The 21,173-nt window shown below is 41.2% G+C and overlaps 1 protein-coding gene across 3 annotated transcripts in view; it reads right to left on the bottom strand.

The window, feature by feature from the left end:
• Positions 1–911: 911 nt before the first annotated feature.
• The window catches only part of LOC127416454 (beta-taxilin-like), a 32,835-nt gene continuing 12,573 nt past the window's right edge, over positions 912–21,173 (bottom strand). For 2 of the 3 annotated variants that reach the window (XM_051655828.1, XM_051655830.1), the window contains exons 5-10: positions 12,365–12,559; positions 9,388–9,507; positions 8,994–9,068; positions 4,446–4,538; positions 4,211–4,306; positions 912–4,133 (exon numbers count right to left, since the gene is read on the bottom strand). In XM_051655828.1, the coding sequence (XP_051511788.1) occupies positions 3,195–4,133; positions 4,211–4,306; positions 4,446–4,538; positions 8,994–9,068; positions 9,388–9,507; positions 12,365–12,559 (1,518 nt within the window). In that variant the 3' untranslated portion in view covers positions 912–3,194. Of the gene's footprint in view, positions 4,134–4,210; positions 4,307–4,445; positions 4,539–8,993; positions 9,069–9,133; positions 9,209–9,387; positions 9,508–12,364; positions 12,560–21,173 lie in introns of all 3 variants that reach the window. The other variant, XM_051655829.1, reaches the window with a different exon arrangement.

Below are 21,173 nucleotides of genomic sequence, written 5' to 3'. Positions count from 1 at the left end.
TTTTGTTTTTAGTTTCCTAACATTATCTTTTTCCACAGTGCTTGAAGTTAATGAAAAAAAGTGCAGGTACTCTCCTTGTTAGTGTTAAACTCAATTTTTATTTTTATTTTTTTTTCAGAATAAATGATACTCAGAGACTGCATTTGTTCACAAAATATGTTTTTTTAAAGGTGTACTCAGTAATTTTTTTAAATTATGTCAAAGTGGCTTACAATGGCTTACACTGACACCTTGTAGCTTGGATGCTGCATCATTCAAATACAGTAGTTTTCAGTTATCAATGCCATTGTAGAAATTCACTATGCACAGTAAACCAGGATTAATTTAATTCATAAATGATAGTGTCCAATAACAGGGCCGTAACTGAGTTTAAGCAAGTAGTATTCAGCTGGTCATGTGATTCTAACATGACTGCCCCCATGAGAATAAAAGAGCTTTTATAAGGTTACTGATAGTGATGGGAATATCAGATCATTTTACTGACTTGGACCTTCAGCAAAATGAACGAATCTTTATTCAAGTCATTTCGTTCATTTGAGCAGAATTAAATTAAAATGTTACATTTTCAAAAGCCAAATCCACCCCAACACATCTACTTATGCAAACTTTGATTATAGTCCCAATAAGGAGAAAATGATAATGCAGCCAAGGACAAATTATGAGAAACAGAAAGATTAGTTCACCTGTGGAATCTTCTTGTCCGAGTCGTTTGTTCTTTTGTCACGTGACAGCCGTATACGCTATGCACACACAGGAAACAGAAATGATTAGTTCACCTCTCGAGTCATCTGGTCCGAGTTGTTTGTTCTTTTGTCACGTGACAGCCGTATACGCTATGCACTGTCATGTGACACAGAACAAACAACTTGGACAAGAAGACTGGAGAGGTGAACTAATCATTTCTGTTTCCTGTGTGAGCAAAGCGTATACGGCTGTCACGTGACAAAAGAATGAACGACTAGGACCAAAAGAGTTGAAAGGTGAACTAATAATTTCTGTTCCCTGTACAGTGACTATGCGTTTTTCACCTAACAAATGAACAGAGGTTGCGCAATGTGCATGCACAGCCAACACAAAATGAACAAATCACTCTCTGTGACTGCTCGTTCTTCTGAGTCACATAAAGTATTCGTTCAAAATGATTGAACGACCCATGAACGACCCATCAATAGTTACTGATATGACTAAACTCTTCATCTCACATGAGTGATCAAGATTTCATACATATGTTTCAATATATGTTTCTTTAGAAGTAAAACTGTTTAAATGAGGGAAAAAATTACCGAGTGCACCTTTAAAAATAAAAACATTTGACAAAAAATACATTTGGCGGTTTATACTATATGGGAGGGCTCTTCAACTACTTTGTTGCAGGGGCAAGATAATATCCAGATCGTATTTATCTTTCCTAACACTTTCATTGTAACTAACATGTTAAACATGGAAAACAAAATACTGTTAATAATAAGTATTTATGTAAATTAAAATAGGGGACTTCATTAACATTTTTAAGATCTGGCTGAAGAACAGACATGACCTCACACCCTCAAATGGCTAACAGGTTTTGATTTACTTTGAATATAAAAACATAATTTGTTAAAGCAATGTTTACCAAAGTAGGATTATTGTTTAGATCTTATTTAGATTTGCTAAAGTCTGTATCTTTGACAATGTCAACCCACATAAGAAAACAATGGCAATCTAATGTAGAACTGTCTTTTTACATAAAATAAATGTAAAACTAAAAAGAGAGCGATGTCTGTTCTTTCTTTTTCTCTATTAACCTCCTATTCAGTGAGGGGAAAATAAAGTTTTCCTTGTCCTGCATATATTGTGAATTTGTGCAAGAGCCAGATACTTGTGCAGATGACCATAATAAACAGAGAACAAACTGATTTGTTGATGTTTGGGATTGTGAATGCTGACACACATCTGTAAATAAACACAAGCAGATATGCATGTATGCAGGTTCAGTGATGCTTCACGTTATCACTTTTAACGAGCACCACAGACCCTGAACTGATGACATGCATGTTTAACACTTGAAGAATGGAGAATAAAAGCAAACTTTTCTGTGTATTTACTTTGAAGGTTCGGGTTGACAGATTTTGTTTAGGTCAGTGGTTTTGTCTGCACCTAGCGGCTATGCAATATCCATAAATATGTTTGATTGAGTAAAATGCAATAAAATGTGCTCACCTAAAATTTGCTGGTTCATGTTTTCGAGAGCAGTGTAACTAAACTATGCCCAGACAAGCTTAAACACGCAGATTCTTGACAACCGCTGATGCTGTAGTACGCGCTGCTGAGTGTTGTTAAACTCACCGCTGAGTTTTGCACAGAGAGTGCTTGGATTTCTCAAAATCAGTCAGAGGGGCAGATAAAAGTGACTGGCGGGTTGCACTGAATTCATCCACTGACATTACATTAAATTAAGAAATGACATCGTCCCGGGAGACTCTGAGAAAGAAAACTCTGTAGGCAAATTTACAGAAGTGCAGATACTGTGTACCGGTGAGTACCCACCCACTTCAAGCACTAATTTTCCAAGTATGTGGTTATGGAGAGAAAAATTCCATTTTTGGTAGAGGAAAACACCATTCCAGTGTGGATGAGAGTCATAAATGTAGCAAAAAAAAACAAAAAAACCAAGGATTACTGTGGACCTGGTCTGACATTAAAGATGGGAGCTGAGCTGTATCTAGAGAGCAGAAGGAATACCATAGAGACTTGCTGGGTTAGTTTTTTTTTCTTTGGCCTATAAACAATCATCCAGAACACCCTAGCAACCACCTAGCAATGCTCTGGTAACCAGTAACCAGAACACTTTTTCGTAGCCCTAACATTTTCTACTGAAATGGTAAAAATGGAGTGTAATTTGCCGTCATATAACTGTAACTTGTGTCTTTGATTTTGTGAAAAAGTACACTTTAGGACTGTCGAAAGTAGACCTTTATTTAATGGCAGGGAAATGTAGTGCAATTTGAAAAAGTCCATACTACATTCAGAAAGCTATGCAAAGATAGCCAAGAGGATTCTTAAAGTAAACTTTCTTAAAGGAAAGTGGCTTATGACCAGTCTGTCATCTTCTAAATGCAACTTGTTAACAGCAAAACACCCCAACTACATTAAAACAAACGGATTTAGAAAATATAGAAAATTCTATATGGTGCACCTAGTATGTATGATTTGGCTTAGCTTTTCTTCACACCCTTAGCAGAACCTTTCTTCTTGGCAGGACCTTGTTTTTTAGGCTGGGGTTTGCTGGCCTTTGGTTTGACCTCTTGAGATTTTGGGGCTTTAGGTTTTGCTGCTTGTGCCTCAGCAGCTTCCTCTTTCTGAACATCCTCCTCTTTGAGGGGCTCTTGTTTGGGTGAGTCTGCTTCAGGTAGCTCAGATTTAACAGCTTCAAATTTGTTCTCTTCTTGTACTGCCTCTTCTTTTATGACAGGCTCTGGCTTAGTAGATTCTTGTTTGACGGTCTCTTGTTTGACTGGTTCTATTTTTACCACTTGTTCTTGGCTTGGTTCCTCTTGGGCTGGCTCTTGTTTTCCTGTCTGTTGTTCTGTGATCTCTGGTTGTGGAGGCTCTTGAGGAGGTTTGGATTCTGTCTCAGTTTGGGCTGGTTCAAGCTCTGTGGGCAAAGGCTTGTCTTCATTTACTCCAACATCTTGTGGTTTGTTTTCCTCAGTGGTAGAAGTTTCCTCTTGTATGAATACCGATTTATCTGCTTGATTGGTGGACTCAGGTTGGGGGACCTCAGGAATTGCTGGGATCTCTTGTTGAGACTCGGATACCTCCTCTTCCTCACTGTCCGATTCCCCAATGTCATCTGTTATGGGAGTCACCAAGGAGGCTGCAAACTCCTGCAGGCGGGTCTGCTCCTCTCGCAATCTCTCCATCTCAGCGGTCAGAGAAGGATTTGGAGCTGGCATAGAAGGTTGGACAAGCTCTGGAAACTCATCTTCTTGAGGCGTGTCCAAGGCAGGTGCTGGGTCGGCCTGATCTGGAAAACGGATTTCTTTAATCTTGCTGTACAGGACTTTTCTCTCATCCTGCAAGGCTTGGCACAAAGTCTCCAAACGATCAATCTTCAAAGTGAAGAGCTCAAACTCTTTTGCCTTTTCAGATCTCTTTAAGAGCAGGAAAATATGTAAGTGTGTGCAGAGCTAATGGTCAAATAATGACAGATCATATGTATATAAGTTACCTCTTCTATCATATCAACAAGAGCTTTGTTGCAGCTTTCAAACCGTGTCTTCCATGTATTTGACTCCTTTTCCAGCTTTGTCATCTTCTTTGTCATCTGATAAAGAGAAAATAATGTCTTCAGAATCTTGTGAGACTTGTACAACTTAAAATAGACCATTTCAAGTTGTTTTCATAACAAAAAGGTTAATATTGGTTCCAGAGTCCAGACTGTTAAAGTGTGTAATGTAACAAACCTTATCCATCTGTTGTTTGAAAGTGGCATAAATTTCATTGCTTTTTGCCAGTGTACCCTGGAATTCGTCAAACTTCTGGGAGTACAACACAAGCTACAAAAAAAAAAAAAAAAAAAAAAAAATATTTGGATTAGTTTCTACCATTTCTACCAAATAGTTTCTAGTTTCTTTCCACTAAAAAAAACTTAACATCGTGAAAACAGGATACTGTATATTTACTTAACAATAAAAACGGCATAATATATTAAGATTGTTGTCAGAGAATCTGGAATTAAGTTTGTATTTTTCTCAACCCATTGACAAACTATTTTAAGCATAAATCTAACTTAATTTAGTGAGATTTATGCTTAAACAAGAAAAATAATCTGCTAATAAGAACAGTACTTAATTCAAGATATATTCTCTTAAAACAAGTCTTATTATCTTACATTATTTTTCCTGGAAACTACTTGTACCGGAAAACATACTATATAAAAGAATTTCTTGCAATTTATTCCATATACTGTAAGAGTACATGCATCAGTATGATGAATGTTAACATAGCATTTCAACTTAATATGCTTGTTTTTATTTATTTTTTTAATTTATTTTTTTATGTTGATGTTATTTTTCACACCACACTGGATAAATACATCAAGGGGAACCAATCAAGGTTTTAGCTTAGTTTGTTTAATTCAAAATAGATTTGATCTCTCCTGTGCAACTACTGGTTATGTATTATTTATAATATAGGTTTGATGTAAAGAGGAAATAATTAATCAGTGATACAGCTGCAGTTTATTTTGTATTAATGAGTCAAGACAATCTGCCTATTCAAAAAATAAGTGAGCATTTTGTCACTCCAATGGGTGTAACGTCTCAACCATTATTTATAAAAGCAGTAGTGAATCAATTTATCTCAGCCATATTTACACTTGAGAATAATGGTAATTTAATGGCATAATATGCAGTGCTGGGTAGTAATGGATTACATGTAATCTGTATTACATAATCAAATTACAATAATCAAGTATTTGTAATCGGATTAAATTACATTTTAAATTACTTGTAATCAGACTTCTTACTTTTTATAGATTACATGATTACATATTAACAAGGCAACAGCAGTAATTTGTTAATAATTTATTGATCATCCTAATCATTCTCTTTTTTGAATCTTTTACATTTTTCATTCAAAATCAGCACACCGCTGATATACGTTCAGTAAGTCTTCGAGAGGTTTGTGTGTGTTGCACTCAGAACTGATACTCGCTACTAGCCGGCCAGGTGAAGATGGAGCGGTCTACCTCAGAATTTAACCACTGGATCTATAGAGATCATTTCATTTTTAAGGAGACACGGGGCAAAAACATCAATGTGCAATGTAAACTCTTCCTTCCAAAAGTTAATATCCTGTCAACTGTGAAGGATTCTACATCAAATCTAAAGAAGTATTACTCTGCATAGGGGCGCCCAGCAGGATTGCACTCTTTCCCCTTTATTGTTCTGTCTTGCCCTGGAACCATTAGCAGCCGCGATAAGAAAGGACGATGATTTTCCAGGGATAGTGACGGGAGGTGTGGCGCATAAGCTTTTACTAGATATATGCCTTGCCTCTACAGAATTATAAATTCCTTCTCAGGATACAGAGTGAATTGGTCTAAATCCAAAGCTTTGGCTCTAACAGCGTACTGCCCGGTAATGGCTTTTCAGCTGGGCGCCTTCCAGTGGCCCAAACAGGGCATTAAGTATTTGGGTATTTTATTCCCAGCAAATTTTTGTGATTTAGAGTTAATTTTGACCCTTTAATAAAAAGGTTTTCGAGCAATGTGAGCGGGTGGGCTTCATTACATTTATCTATGACTGGGAAGGTTAATGTTATTAAAATGAATTGTATTCCAAAATTCAACTACCTGCTACAATCTCTCCCTATAGATGTCCCCCTTTCGTACTTAAAGCAATCTGATAGCATAGCGAAGTCTTTCATTTGGAATGGTAAACGTCCCAGATTACACTTCAATAAATGACACAGGTTGATTGACAAAGGTGGGCTAAGCCTACCCAAGATTTTGTTTTATTATTATGCATTCGGTCTCAGACATTTGGCTCATTGGTTGCTTCCACTTGAGAGAGCCCCTCCCTGGATTTGTATTGAACAGGAAGTTCTTGCCCCTATTTCGCCATTGAAAAGCCTTTCTATCAAACTAACTGAAGAAGTTCAGTTACACCCCATTATCTCGCATTTACACTCTGTATGGACAAAAGTGTCCAGAGTGTTTAATTTGGACATTTATTTAAATGTTGCTTCAAGCATATGGCTGAACCCAAAATTTGGTATTAATTAGTCCCCTTTCTGCTGGTCAGAGTGAATTGTGAGGGAGGTTAATACACTCGGTGACCTGTATGAGAGTGGAGTGTTGAGGTCCTTTGAAAATATGGTTCAACATTTTGGGATTCCCAGGTCTCAATTCTTTAGGTATTTACAGCTACGCCACCTGCTCTGTACTATTTTTGGGAGTAGAATACACCCCCCTAAAGTAGCAGATACTCTGGGAGTGGTGATTACTGCTTTTGGAAAAGGTCATGAGGCATCAGTGCATTACTCCCTGCTAATTCAGAGTCTGGGGGATGGAGCTTCAACTTCTCTCAAGAGATTATGGGAGAAAGATTTAAACGTGGTATTGGAGGAGGGAGTGTGGGTTAGGATTCTAAAGAACATCAAGTCTACATCTAGAGATGCCTTATGCAATTTAAGATTTAACATTGATTCTGTTGGACCCCCTCTAGATTGTATAGGCTTGGTATTAAAGACACACCCACCTGCTGGCGATGCCAATCAGAAGATGGGGACACAATCCATGTTTTTTGGTGGTGTGTTAAGATCCAAGAATTTTGGTTAAGGGTTCAGGGTTTTATGTGGTATTTAAAGGGGACTTATTTTATGTGGGCACTCAAAGTTTCATTTTGCCCCAGACTGGCGACGGGGCAGGCATTAATATAGGGATAAATGCATAAAAAATTGGGTCCTAGCCAGTGTTATGATAGGTAGACAAACCATTCTTAGGGGATGGAAGTTGGCTGGAGCGCCCTCATTTCAAGAGTGGTGCACAGAGATGGGCAGGGTAGCAGCATTCAAGGAGATGTCATGTAGAAGGCTAGGCAACTTAGATTCGTTTAATAAAAAAATGGGGCTGCTATTTTAGAGGGCTCTCGGGGAGGGGCTGTGGAGAGAGATGTGCAATTTTAAATGTGTGTGATTATTATTTTTATATATATATATATATATATATATATATATATATATATATATATATATATATATATATATATATATATATATATATTATTATTATTATTATTATATTTATTTTGAGTGTGTGTGTAACTCAAGTTGTGATGACAGGGATATTGTTGAGGGTCAGGATGAGGTTGGGGATTGGGAGGGGGAAAGGGAAAAATGGGGGTTATAACTGATTCTATGAATATGTTTTGCTTTTCTGTTTAAGTGGGTGAATCAATATTGTTAATCTGAAAAAAGCATTTGGATGAATGTTTGCATGTTTCTTTAACTTTACATCACAAATCTAACCAACTCAAACACATTATTTCAATTATTATTTGAATTATCACACTGTGTGTAATATAACCATGTGTTGCAATGTCTTTGAAAGGGTTTTGTCTATCAAATGCATCAAAATGTTCTATTGGATTAGCGCTGTAAAGTTACTTTTAGTCTCTTAAATTGCTTTTGTAGTCAGCTTCAAAAATGTACATGAATGCACTTTTGGTGTAGTAATAAATTTGAGACATTTTTGTGACACTGATTCACAAATATAACTGGTCTGACCTCTTATCAAACATGGATAGCATTTGTAAAATGGCAAAATTGCATGACCACATTTGTGTTAACGTTCCCTGGGAATTTGTCCATAATTTAGAAACTCCAATAAGAAATGTCTGTTAAACTCAAACATATTTGAGTCTGTCATTGGTGGAGGGCCTAGACCTCTATCAACATCACGTGGGAAATATAAAAACTCCCTTCATATTTTTCACATTTGCAATAATTGTTCTGAATTTGTGGACATAAGCAAACGATTAAACCAGGCAGAATTAGGTGGAAAGTAATCCAAAAATGTAATCTACGAGATTACATTACTAATAGCATTTTCTGTCATGTAATTGTAATCAGTACCTGATTACAAATTACAAGTTATCTACCCGGCACTGATGATAGTTTTCTGTCTGATGTTGCAGACTGAGGAAGGAAGCCTTTACAGCCATCACCATAATTAGCTCATTGTCAAACCCAATGTGAAGAACACTGTTAATATTTTTTGTTGATTCAGAGATGATGAGATGTTCTCGCTCGCTCTATCTATCTATCTATCTCTACAGACATACAGACATTTAATGCAATCATGCCTAGTGGGTGTGCATCAGGATTGTCCATTGATTTATTTGTTTTTGTGGTTTGTCATACTGCTCAAATGGACAACTATATAAATGCCACAGCTAGGAAGGAGCGAATGTGGGATGGTGGGTAATGGCACAGCAGTAAATATTCACCTGAGCCTGCATGACTGTGTGCTGTTCTTTCAGCTCTTTAGCCTGTAGTTTCCATTCAGCAGCTTGAGTAAGTAACTGGTTAAAGACAAGATACACACACACACACAGACCGGTGAGAGAGACCAAGAACTCGACTTTACCTGTTTCTTCATCTGTAACTCCTGCTCCCTCATTGCGTAGCATTTCTTTGTTTTTTCAATTGCCTCTTTAAGCAACTAACAACACAAATGTCGAGATGTTAATGTATGCCTCTTCTTCAGAGTTTAAAAGTGAGTTCCATGTAAGATATTGCTATAAATGAATACCTCTTAAGCACATGCAAATTACTTTATTTGCCCTTCAGTTTACTTTAGGCACATCTGAAGAGCAGGAATAAGAGAACTGTATGTCTTACATATTCCTTCTCTCTCTTGTGCTTCTCTTCGGCTTCCTTAAGTAGCATGTTGGCTTCTTCCAGTTTGGCATCGGACAGTTTCTGCTGTAGATCTCGGTTCTTGAAGATCTTCTCTAAACTCTGTTTGAATACAGGAAAGAACATTAAACAAACTTAATGTGTCATATCATACTTTATAAAGTTAAGGGGGGGGGTTGGTTGTCTGGGGGTGGCCCCCTTGGTGTTTTTCATTGCTCGTTTTCATCGTTCCCTTTTGGTCGGCCTTCGTGGGCCCCCTCTCACCTCAGGCCCTAGGGCAGCTGACCACCTGGCCCTCCCTGTAGTTACGCCCCTGACTGTCACTGAAGCTGATAAGATGATGAGGAAGTAAACCTAATTTTTACATCTAAGTTTCTATAAATGGTCTTTCTGAACTTGGGAAGGATGTTTCGAGCTCTGAAAGTTAAACTGTTTTATAGTACTCTGATTTCCTATTTCAAAAGGTCAAGGAAAATTTGAAAATTTTAGATAGTTCACATGAAATGACTCTTTTAAAGGTCTTATTATTATTTTATTTTTTTGCATAACAAAGGTCAACAAGACAACAAGATATATGAGACCACATAACATCCAAAACTGAGTACAGGACATTAACGCTGCATTCTAAAATGTTTTTCCACCTCTAGTAGCTGGGCAGGTTCTCATCAGGATTAAACCGCATAATGTTATTTTTATTTGCATCAATCAACACAATGCACGTTTTTAACAATAAAGAATTAGTCTATATAATAGACTGCAAAAGGTGGCTTACACAAGTAAAACATGTTCCTTGATCAACATCCTTTCTTGTTCTAGAAATAACATTTGTATGAACCAATCTTAGGTTTACGCTTAAAATCAGAGGGAAATGATTGGTTGATAGATATGTTGTTCCAGAGACAACAAAGAATCTTTATTCAGTAACATGTTTTACTTGTGTAAATCATATTAAGCATGATGCACCTCCCTCTATAGCCAGAGCATGTGATGTGTGTCTCTACTTAAAACAGCAGAGGGCAGTAGAGACACATGATGCAATTTGATTCCAAGTCATTTAAATTCCTGTTGAAAGATGGGGCCTGTTTTAGCCCACCACACAGTTGTCTGTGAACAGTCTCTGTGGTGCCCATCAGCATGCCAGATTGAGCTTCACTTCCCTCAAATCAGTCTTGTCATTCCACCGGTCGATCCTCCTGTGATTAGATACGTAATACAAGAGTGTTCTCCAAGGTGCAAGATTCACTGTCAAACAGGGCGTGAATCACTAAGTCAAAATCAAATGATGCGAAGTATGTTTGCCTGTGCATATAGCAGCTTTAGAATGTGTGAGAGTGCAGATTCCTCCTCCACATGTTGTGAAATTACAGCTCTTGCAGATACGAGCTGTCTACTCTCAAATGTGCATACATTTCTGCATAGTGTAAGAACTGCTATGGTTGCAGACAACATCTCATTTTAGAAAGACTTGGACAGTAATTTCATTTATGAATACTTAAAAAACTTAAAGATGAATTGTGTAATTTTTTAAAAATGAAAATACTTTCTCCTTTCCCAGTTTGATATTTAGAGACAACAATTAGTAAGCCAATTTGTAAGTTGTTTTCCCTGAAAAGTTTAAACACTGTGGCATTGTAGCACTAGCAAAATATTGCCCTAGTTGTTTGACCAGGTCAGGCAGACATTGGCCCAACCAATGGTGTGAATTTGGGTGGGACCACTGGAAGACAGGGGGAGTGTTCAGAGGAAAACTTGTTGGAAAACAATAATTTTTATTTTTAATTTTTTAAAGTTTAGAGATGCTAGTGGTGCAGAAATTACACACTTCATCTTTAAAGATTTTCAGATCCCTCTCTGTTAACCAGAGAATAGACCTTTGACAACCTAATCAGATGATTTTTTAAATGTATTACAATAGCTTATGGTGCAGGTCTACTTTTAGCACAATCTAATCTTGACTGTGCCTTGGGGTAAGAATTTTAAATGGATTTGTGGCTTAATCACCTTGACAGATGTGTTAGATATTGCAGTGTTTGTAAAAGTCAAATCTTTTTGCTGGGTCTCACTCAAGGAGGTCTATAATACCTAGACAAAGATGTTTGTTACAGTCGCTGTCCTTTTCTGCATATCGCTGCCCCCTTCAGCATATTGCGGCGCCATTTTTAGGCTCATTTCAGCTTATCGCAGCCCATTCGGCCCGTTTCGCGGCCGGCCCGGTTCTCCCGATGGCCAGCTGCCCCTGATCGCCCCCATAGTGCGTCGGCCCACCAGGAATATGCCCAGAATGCCAGATTACCAATCCAGCCCTGGTTTGTTAGCATTTCCATTCATCTAAAAGGCAGTTGCTCAGCTGATGCAGAACCCCCCTGAAGAACGCTATTTGAAATATTTGCTCAATGGCACGGAAGTGTTACCTGAGCTGTAAATGGCATGCAACTAATTACTCTGTAGCTGCAGGAAAATTACACCATGACACCGCAGATTGACAAAGCAAAGAGTTAAAGATGACATGAAGAAGATGTGTACTTTCTTTCAAAAACAGATGGATGGAGCACAACTCAAGATATCTTTTTCTAAGTTTCAAAATACGTTGAACTTGATACTGCATTAAAAAAAATGCTGTTTATGACAACGCATCCAAAATGAGATGCTTCAAAAGCATCAGTCTGATGCATGCACATAGACACGTCTTTAGAAAAGCCCTTTTAATAAGTCTATCTCGGGTAAATTGACAAATTTAATTGCAAAATGGATTTCTGGAAATAAACAAGCAACTTTTTGTTTTTTGTAAAGCAACCAATGCTTTACTTGTCTGACCACAATAATGTTGTGTATATTTTCATTATCTGACTTATATTTATTGTATATTATATTTATAATTATTTATAGGTTTGTAATTAAGTAATTATTGTAATAATGTAACTATGTCCATGTATGTATGCATGTGCTTATGTGACTGTACCTGCTCTCTGAGCTCGTACTGATCTACGATGGTCTTGAGTTTGTTGGCCAGCTCGCTGTTCTCATGGCACAGCTTGTTGTTGCGGCTACTGTGCTGCTCGATCTGAGCCTGGATGTCCACTAGCGTGCTCTGAAAATGAGTGGTGAGCTCCTTCCGCTTCAAGTCATCCTCCTGCAGCCTTTGCAGACTCTCCTCCTGCAGAGTGAGAAAGAGAGGAAAATGTGTGGGAAATCTGGGTAAATATGTAGCTGAGGGATGAAAGCAATTTGGATCAAGTACTAAGTCATGGTGTGAGATGGACAGTGGTGATTAGAAGTGAATTTAGGTCATGTCCACACTACTGTAATCTGTTCTCTTTTGAAAACTCTGTTTTCAATTTCCAAATGCAATCGTTTCCTAAAATATGCAGTGCTAGAGAAAGTTTTTTTAAAGTCTCCATGTTCAGTGGAGGAAAATGCTGTTCCAGGGTGGATTAGATGCGAAAAAGTATTATAATCAATGCGTTTTCAACCGAAAGTGTATTAATGTGGACGTGGCCTTAGATTCAATGGTTTTATCTAAGTGGCCAACAAAGCTTTTTGGAAGGATGTTCTTATTTTATATTCAATATACAGTGGGGTCCAAAAGTCTGAGACCACATTGGAAATCAAAGTAGGCAGTGCCTTCTCAAAAATTCGGTTGAGAAAAATAAACGACTGTACATAAATAAAATAAATATAATATTATGAAATGTGAGCTCAAATAGTGTGTATATAGCAGTCACCTTTCTAAAGTTAGTCTGTCAACCAGCGACACCCAGCGGATAAAGTTTCAGAGGGAGGCAGCATCTCTCAAGCCTCCCTTCAGCTCATTGCAATATCATTGAGCTCCTAAAGCGTGGCTTGAATGTGAGGGAGGTAACTGCAAACTATAGCGAAAAGTCACATGAGGGGAGACGTTGGCTCCAATTAGTGCTGATTTGTTCAATTTGCTGTTAATCAGTCAATGCAATAATGCCCATCTCTCATGCTCTCTTGTCCTCACAATGTACTGATGTAAGTGGAGAAACTATATGCACAGTAAACAACTAACCAACATAGACAACAGCACTTTTGGCCACGTTTAAATTAAAATGAACTTGAAATGACTTGAAACATTAAATGGTGTACTAGTCAGCTGCTTGAGCGCTTGCTTTTAAATGTGGCAGCTCGTGCCTTCATAAAACATGCAGTGTTTACCAAGGAGTAGATGACAAATGATTCAAAAACAAGATGTCTATAAAAATAAAAGTCAAATAGATAAAATATACATTATATATGCTTGTTGCTGTATTCTTGTACTGTAATTGACTGGCCACCTGTGCAGGGTGTTTCTCTGCCTTCAACCCGAGACAGCTGAGATAGGCTCCAGCTCTTCCCACCACCCTACACAGGACAAGCGGCTATAGAAAATGGATGGATGGATGTATTCTTGTAGGTATTGTTTTTGAAGCAATGTAAAAATAATACTTATAATACAATGCATAAACTTGATGAGTCTTTGATTTGACTTGATTTAACAAATAATAGTGTTGTAACGTGTGCTGGCTGCTGGCAATGATGATGAAGACAAAGATGATGAGAACCCAAGTGCAGTTTTAATTACAGAACGTGAAATCCAAAAAACCCTAACTAAATATAAACATGGCTTGACTAAAAACTTGACAATAACCGCGGCCTGACATAAACTTCTACACTCACATACACATTCAATACTTGACAACCAGACAATGAAAACATGAGGGCTTAAATACAAGACATGGGAGAACATAAACCAATGAACAAACAGAACTCATAACAAGCTAATTAAACAATAAACCAATGAAAACATGACACATGAACATGGAGGGAAAACAGAAATCACATGACAAGGGAAACAGGAACACATGACATGAAACAGGAACTAGAATTTCAAAATAAAAGACATGAATCAACAAAATACACCTGACATGTGTTAATATGAACATACAGAAATATAAGTATTTCAAGCTTATTTATAGTGTAACTTAAAGTATTTCATATACCTTCCTGTACAGAAAAGGCATAGCAATTAACATTTATATAAAACTATAGTTTGTTTTGTTTGGGCATATATGTATATAGCCTATTCAAATGGGATTATAAAAAACTATGATTTAAGGTAAATATACAGTATGTTATAGGAGAACAGCTATTTTTAGTATTTTTAAATACATGTTGTTGCATTTATGTGCATTTATGTGCATGTAGGCAAACTTTTTATACCATATGTTGTGTTAAATCAGATTTCAGATTTGTATGGGTTTAACCTGAAAGCTATGTAAATGTCAAATGAAATTGAAAAAGGAATTTACATTGGACTTGTTTAAAACAACAACAACACTGAGATGGTACTCTGCCTCCTCATTTCAAAAGTCCACCACACGCCAGTGCATTGGAACTTTCTCAGATCATGTTGGGATTTCATGGTCATCAGGTTTCACACAAACGTGCTCAATTGCATGGTGTCATTAAAGCAAACATAGGACAGACCTAATACTGTATTTACTAATTCATTAATTCAAAGGGAAACAAGTTCATTTGTCTTACGCTATTATCAATTTGTTTTATTTTTCTTGTTTTAAGCATAAACCTCACAAAATTTTGTTAGATTTCTCTGAAAGCAGGACTAGTGTTGGGTAGTTGGACTACATGTAATCTGGATTATGTAATCAGATTACACTAATTAAGTACTTGTAATTAGATTACATTAAATGTACATAATCAGATTTCATGTTTAAAATGTAGTGAAATAGCTGTAAATTGGTAGGCCTACTTAATACACTTACAAAGATGAAGTAATCCGAAAGTAATCAGATTACCTAAAAAGTTTATTCTAAAATAAATAATAAATTATTCTAAAAGTGTTACTGATTACATATATTGTTTTGGTTTTCAATTAAATGTATCTAGTTTTAAAGATGTCTAGATAGTTTTACTGGAAAACAAAAATACAAAAATCACTTTTGCAGTGAATGAGATCTCTTATTAGTGGCACGCGATAAATAAAAATATCATCTTTTCTTAGCATCTCAGAGTGGACTGTGCTAAACAGGTGTGCCATTCCATGTGTTCTGTAAACATAAGATCCTGTTTCAGCTATGCCAGCTCCCTTACTCAGCTTATCATCAGGAGTCCAAGCATGGAATGTTCCTCTCAAGAGCTGAATCGGTTTGCTGCCTGTGTTTACTCATGGCATAAGTCTCAAGCTCCCACTTGGGAAAGGTGAAGCTGATGAACCAATAGGCAAGCTTTTCAGGGAGTTGAATCATACACACATAGGCACACGAGAGAAATGACCCCGCTCTAAAGACAAGATTAAATCTAATTTGCCGTCCTCACGGCTGAGAGTCGCATCAACACAGAGGCCTTAGATGTTCTGCTCTGACCTGCTCATTAATAGCTGCTACAATACTTAATTAAAATTGACTGAAGAATGAACTAGGTCAAACCCAGCCTCTGGGGAGAGCAAGTATAATCAACTTCTAAGGGGCATAGAAGAAGTGAAATTTTTCTCCTTAAAATGACTCGTTATGGAGCCCTTTAGCTATCGCAGAAACACAAACAGATGTAAATATGAACATAATGCATGTTTTAAATGTATTCTAATAATATTATAATATATCTGTTTCATCCAACATCGTAAAAAAGAAGTGTTCAGGAAACCTGTTTGTAAAAAAAAAATTCTTATTTTGCAGTTCCGTTTAGTGATGTTAGTGGCGCATAAATTACACACTTCACCTTTAATATATTCTATGCCTGAAAAAGAAAGAAAACAAAACACAAATGTGATAAAGACACTCCTCTGATTCACCTCACTGAAAACAAAAATGTAAGAAACAGATGCATATTCAAAGGCTGGGACAAAAAGCTCTCCCATTTCTAACAAATCCTCCCGCACCTGTAGAAAAACGGCTCCAGGTGCAATGCATAACACATGACATCTTTTGTCATAACTTTCATGCTGCACACAGACTGTGAAAGCCGTCTCTTGAAAGGCAACATAATTTTTGGCAGATTGAAAGGACATTTACATTGACATTTATTCATTTGGCAGATGCTTTTATCTAAAGCGAAAAGGAAATAAGATGACTACTATATCCAACTATGGGAAAATATTTCAAGGACCGAATGACTGCAGGAAATAACAAATATGACAGCCCAGTTTACAGAGACCTTCACAAACGGTTCTAATTCTCAAATAAACTTGTTTTGATGGTGTCTTGTTTGTGTCTCTTGGAGGAAGAAACAATTCAGTACTTTCACTCTATAACTTGATTTAATAATGATGCCACCCTTGCCTTGCTAGTTTAATCTACACGACTGACTTATTATAGCTTGAGCAAGTACAGTAACAGTACATTATGAAAATACATATTGCAGAAAGGGCAATAGCTTGTTCCCTATCTGTCACTCACTCGACGTTGTGTTGATGTAGTGACACTAGGGGTCACCCTTGGGAGCCCCAAACACCTCTGCTTTTTGAAAGAAGGCCAATGGGAATTGGCGAGTGGAATTTGCATGCCACTCCCCTGGACATACAGGTATAAAAGAAGCTGGTATTCAACCACTCATTCAGATTTTCTCTTCGGAGCCGAGCGGTTCTATTCATTGAAGTGAATTCACCCGCCGAGTTCATTCACCTCATCTGCTGGATCTTACGGCGCATTTCAGTGGCTTCTCCCCCTCTGCACCTGTGGAGTGCAGAGATTGCCTCTGGGCGCTTCGGCAGAACATCAAAAAGAGTATATTTTAAAACTCTAAAAGAGCGGCACACACGGAACATCTTTTTAAAGATGCCTTTCCGTTTGTGTGTTATTCCTGGTTGCGGTCGTTATCTCTCCGCTTCTGACGGCCATGATTGCTGTCTGACGTGTCTGGGTGCTGCCCACGTGGAGACTTCGTTCGTGGATGGGTCCTGTCCCCATTGCGAGAACATGAACATGGCAACGCTGCGGTCGCGGCTTGCCTACGTAAGAAAGCAAGCCACCCCAGTGGCTCCCCGCCTCGGTCCTTCTACCTAGAAGTATGAGGTCGCGTCGTTTAGCACTGGGGGCGATCTGGGGACTCCAATGGGACCACCTCCGCCGGGTAATCCCCCACGGACCTCCCATTCCTCAACACGCTCGCTTGCCCTGGTCGGGCTCTCGGATGGAACTGCTGGCTCGTCTCAGGGCGAGTTCGACCTCTTATTCGGGGCCCGGGAAGACGATGAGTTATCGAGCGCAACATCGGAGAGCGGGCTCGTCCACTCTGACGCGGAGGCTTCGGCTGGGCTACCCCCTTCAGCGTGGTCGCCCAGTCTCAGGTCGACGCGGTGATGACGGACATTTCCCGGGCAGCTGTGAGTGACAGCTAGAGTGGAACCCTCAACTCTCCCCTGAACCCTCGCGGCTCAATGATTCGTTCCTGGGCTCAGCGCACCGCTCACGGCCGCGCCCCACCCCGGCACCTTTTACTACCCGGTCCCGATCTTTCTGCTCCCCCGCTCTCACTACCCTCAATGGTGGGGCGGCCAGTGGGTATTCGGTGATCCCCCAGGTGGATAAGGCGTTCGCGGTGCATTTGTGCCTGCAGAGCACCACCACCTTGCGTGGGCGCCCGATGCTCCCTTCCAGGGTCTGTAGGTTATGTTGTCTCTGATGGCTAAGTCCTATGGTGCCGCTGGACAAGCCGCCTCAGCCCTGCACGCCATGGCTCTCCTGCAGGTACACCAAGCTAAGGCGCTAAAAGAGTTGCACGAGGGTAGTTCTTACCCGGGATTGATACAGGAACTGCGCTCGGTGACTGACCTTGCTCTCCAGGTGACAAAGGTCACGGCGCGGTCTCTCGGGTAGGCGATGTCCACCCTGGTGGTCCAGGAACACCAACTTTGGCTCAACCTGGTCGATATGAGAGAGGCTGACAAGGCACAGTTCCTTGATGCCCCCATCTCCCAGGTTGGCCTGTTCGGCGACACCATCGAGGACTTTGCCCAGCAGTTCTCGCTGATGAAGCAGCAGACGGAGGCCATTCAACACATCCTGCCCCGGCGCAGCTCAAGACCCCACACCCTGTCTGCTCATCACCAAGGGCGTCCTCCTGCAGCAACAGCACCGGCTCCACTGCAACCCAGCCCCGGTGTGGAGCCCACCGCAGGAAGCAGGCCGGCCGCCAAGAACCGAGGGGCGAGGAGACCCGCTTCTACGGAGCTGGTAGACAGACCACTCCATCCCCCGGTGGAGAGCCGCGAGGAGAATCTTTTGTTTCATTTTTTGCCGCATGCCCAAGAGGCTGCAGTATCCAAAACTTCTTCAAAAGAGTGGTTTCCGCCTCTGGCTCCGCCCCGAGGCCCCACCCGCTGGTACGTCTGACGTGAATATCCCCTTGTTCCCCCTCGCCCGGAGTTTGGACGTGTGGCTCGCGCTTTCCAACCCGTCGCGATGGCTGACCCGGACCGTCCAACTCGGCTACACAATTTAGTTTGCCAGGCGCCCGCCCAGGTTCAATGGCGTCCGCTTCACCTCGGTGAAGGGTGAGAATGCCGCTACCTTGCGTGCAGAGATACCTTGCCCCGCAAAGGGAAGTGGGTGTCCGCATCCTCAATTATCTCGATGACTGGCTAATCCTAGCTCACTCTCGGGATATGTTGTGTGCACAGGACCTCGTGCTCACGCACCTCAGCCGACTGGGGCTTCGGGTCAACTGGGAAAAGAGCAAGCTCTCCCCGGTTCAGAGCATCTCTTTTCTCGATTTGGAGTTGGACTCAGTCTCTATGACGGTGCATCTCATGAACGAGCGTGCACAGTCAGTGCTGAACTGTCTGAAGGCGTTCAGACAGAAGACAGTGGTTCCACTGAAACCAGCTTTTCAGAGGCTCCTGGGGCATATGGCATCCTCAGCGGTTGCCACACTGCTCGGGTTGATGCATATGAGACCACTTCAGCACTGGCTTCAGACTCGAGTCCCAAGATGGGCATGGTGCCGTGGGACACATTGCATGTCGCCGCCTCTTCAGCCCTTGGACCGACCTTGCATTTCTATGGGCAGGGGTTCCCCAAGAGCAGGTCTCCAAGTGCGTCGTGGTTATGACGGACGCCTCCAAGACGGGCTGGGGCGCCGTATGCAATGGGCACACAGCCGCTGGCTCCTGGACTGTCCCGCAGCTGCATTGGCACATCAACTGCCTCGAGTTGTTGGCAGTACTGCTCACCCTGCGGAGGTTCCGGCCGTTGATCCAGGGCAAGCATGTGTTGGTTCGGACAGACAACACGGAGACGGTAGTGTACATCAACCATCAAGGCAGTCTACGCTCCAATTGCATGTCACAACTCGCCCACTGTATCCTCCTCTGGAGTCAGCAGCACCTCAAGTCGCTACGAGCCACTCACATCCCGGGCGACCTCAACACCACAGTGGACACACTGTCAGGACAGGTTACGCTCAGGGGAGAGTGGAGACTCCACCCCAGGTGGTCCAGCTGATTTGGAGTCAATTCAGTCGAGCACAGGTAGACCTGTTTGCTTCCCAGAATCCTCCCATTGCCCGCTTTGGTATGCCCTGACCGAGGCACCCATCGGTATAGACGCGCTGGCACACAGCTGGCCCCCTGGACTACGTAAATATGCATTTCCCCCAGTGAGCCTACTTGCACAGACCCTGTGCAAGGTCAGGGAGGATGAGGAGCAGATCATCCTTGTAACACCCTACTGGCTAACCCAGACGTGGTTCTCGGACCTCACGCTCCTCGTGACAGCCCCCCTGGCGAATTCCCCTGAGGAAGGACCTTCTTTCTCAGGGACGGGGCACCATCTGGAACCTGTGACCAGACCTCTGGAATTCTGGTCCTTGGACAGGACGCGGAAGACCTAAGTGGTCTACCACCCGCAGTGGTAGACATGATCATTCAGGCTAGGGCTCCCTCTACAAGGTGCCGGTATGCCTTGAAATGGCATCTGTTCACTAAGTGGTGTTTTTACCGATGCGATGACCCCCAGAGATGCGCAGTCTGATCTATGCTTTCCTTTCAGCAGGAGAGGCTGGAGGGGCGGCTGTCCCCCTCCACCTTGAAGGTGTATATAGCCGCCATTTTGGCACATCACGAGGCAGTGGATGGTAAGTATTTGGGGAAGCACGACTTGATCATCAGGTTCCTGAGAGGTGCTAGGATGTTGAATCCCTCCAGACCACACCTCATGCCCTCATGGGACCTCTCTGTAGTCCTTCGGGGTCTTCAGGGTGCTCCCTTTGAGCCCCTGGAGTCAGTTGAGCTTAAGGCACTCTCTTTGAAGACTGCCCTCCTGACTGCGCTCACTTCCATCAAGAGGGTAGGGGGTCTGCAGGCGTTCTCTGTCAGCGAATTGTGCATGGAGTTCGGTCCGGGTTACTCTCACATGATCCTGAGACCAAGGTTCCCACGACCCCGTTTAGGGATCAGGTGGTGAACCTGCAAGTGCCACCCCAGGAGGAGGCAGACCCAGCTTTGGCATTGCTGTGTCCGGTGTGTGCTTTACGCATCTATTTGAATCGCACGCAGAGCTTTAGAAGCTCTGAGCAGCTCTTTGTCTGCATTGGTGCACAGTGGTAAGGAAGCACTGTCTCCAAACAGAGGATCGCCCACTGGGTCATTGACACCATCATCATGGCATATCACGCCCAGGCCGTGCCACCCCCGTGGGGCTATAAGCCACTCTACTAGGAGTGTAGCGGCCTCCTGGGCCCTGACCAGTGGCGCCTCTTTGGCAGACATCTGCAGAGCAGTGGGCTGGGCAACACCCAACACTTTTGTGAGGTTC

Source organism: Myxocyprinus asiaticus, chromosome 25 (genome assembly GCF_019703515.2).
Source record: "Myxocyprinus asiaticus isolate MX2 ecotype Aquarium Trade chromosome 25, UBuf_Myxa_2, whole genome shotgun sequence".
Taxonomy (NCBI): Eukaryota; Metazoa; Chordata; class Actinopteri; order Cypriniformes; family Catostomidae; genus Myxocyprinus; species Myxocyprinus asiaticus.
This window is presented reverse-complemented; position numbering and strand designations above follow the sequence as displayed.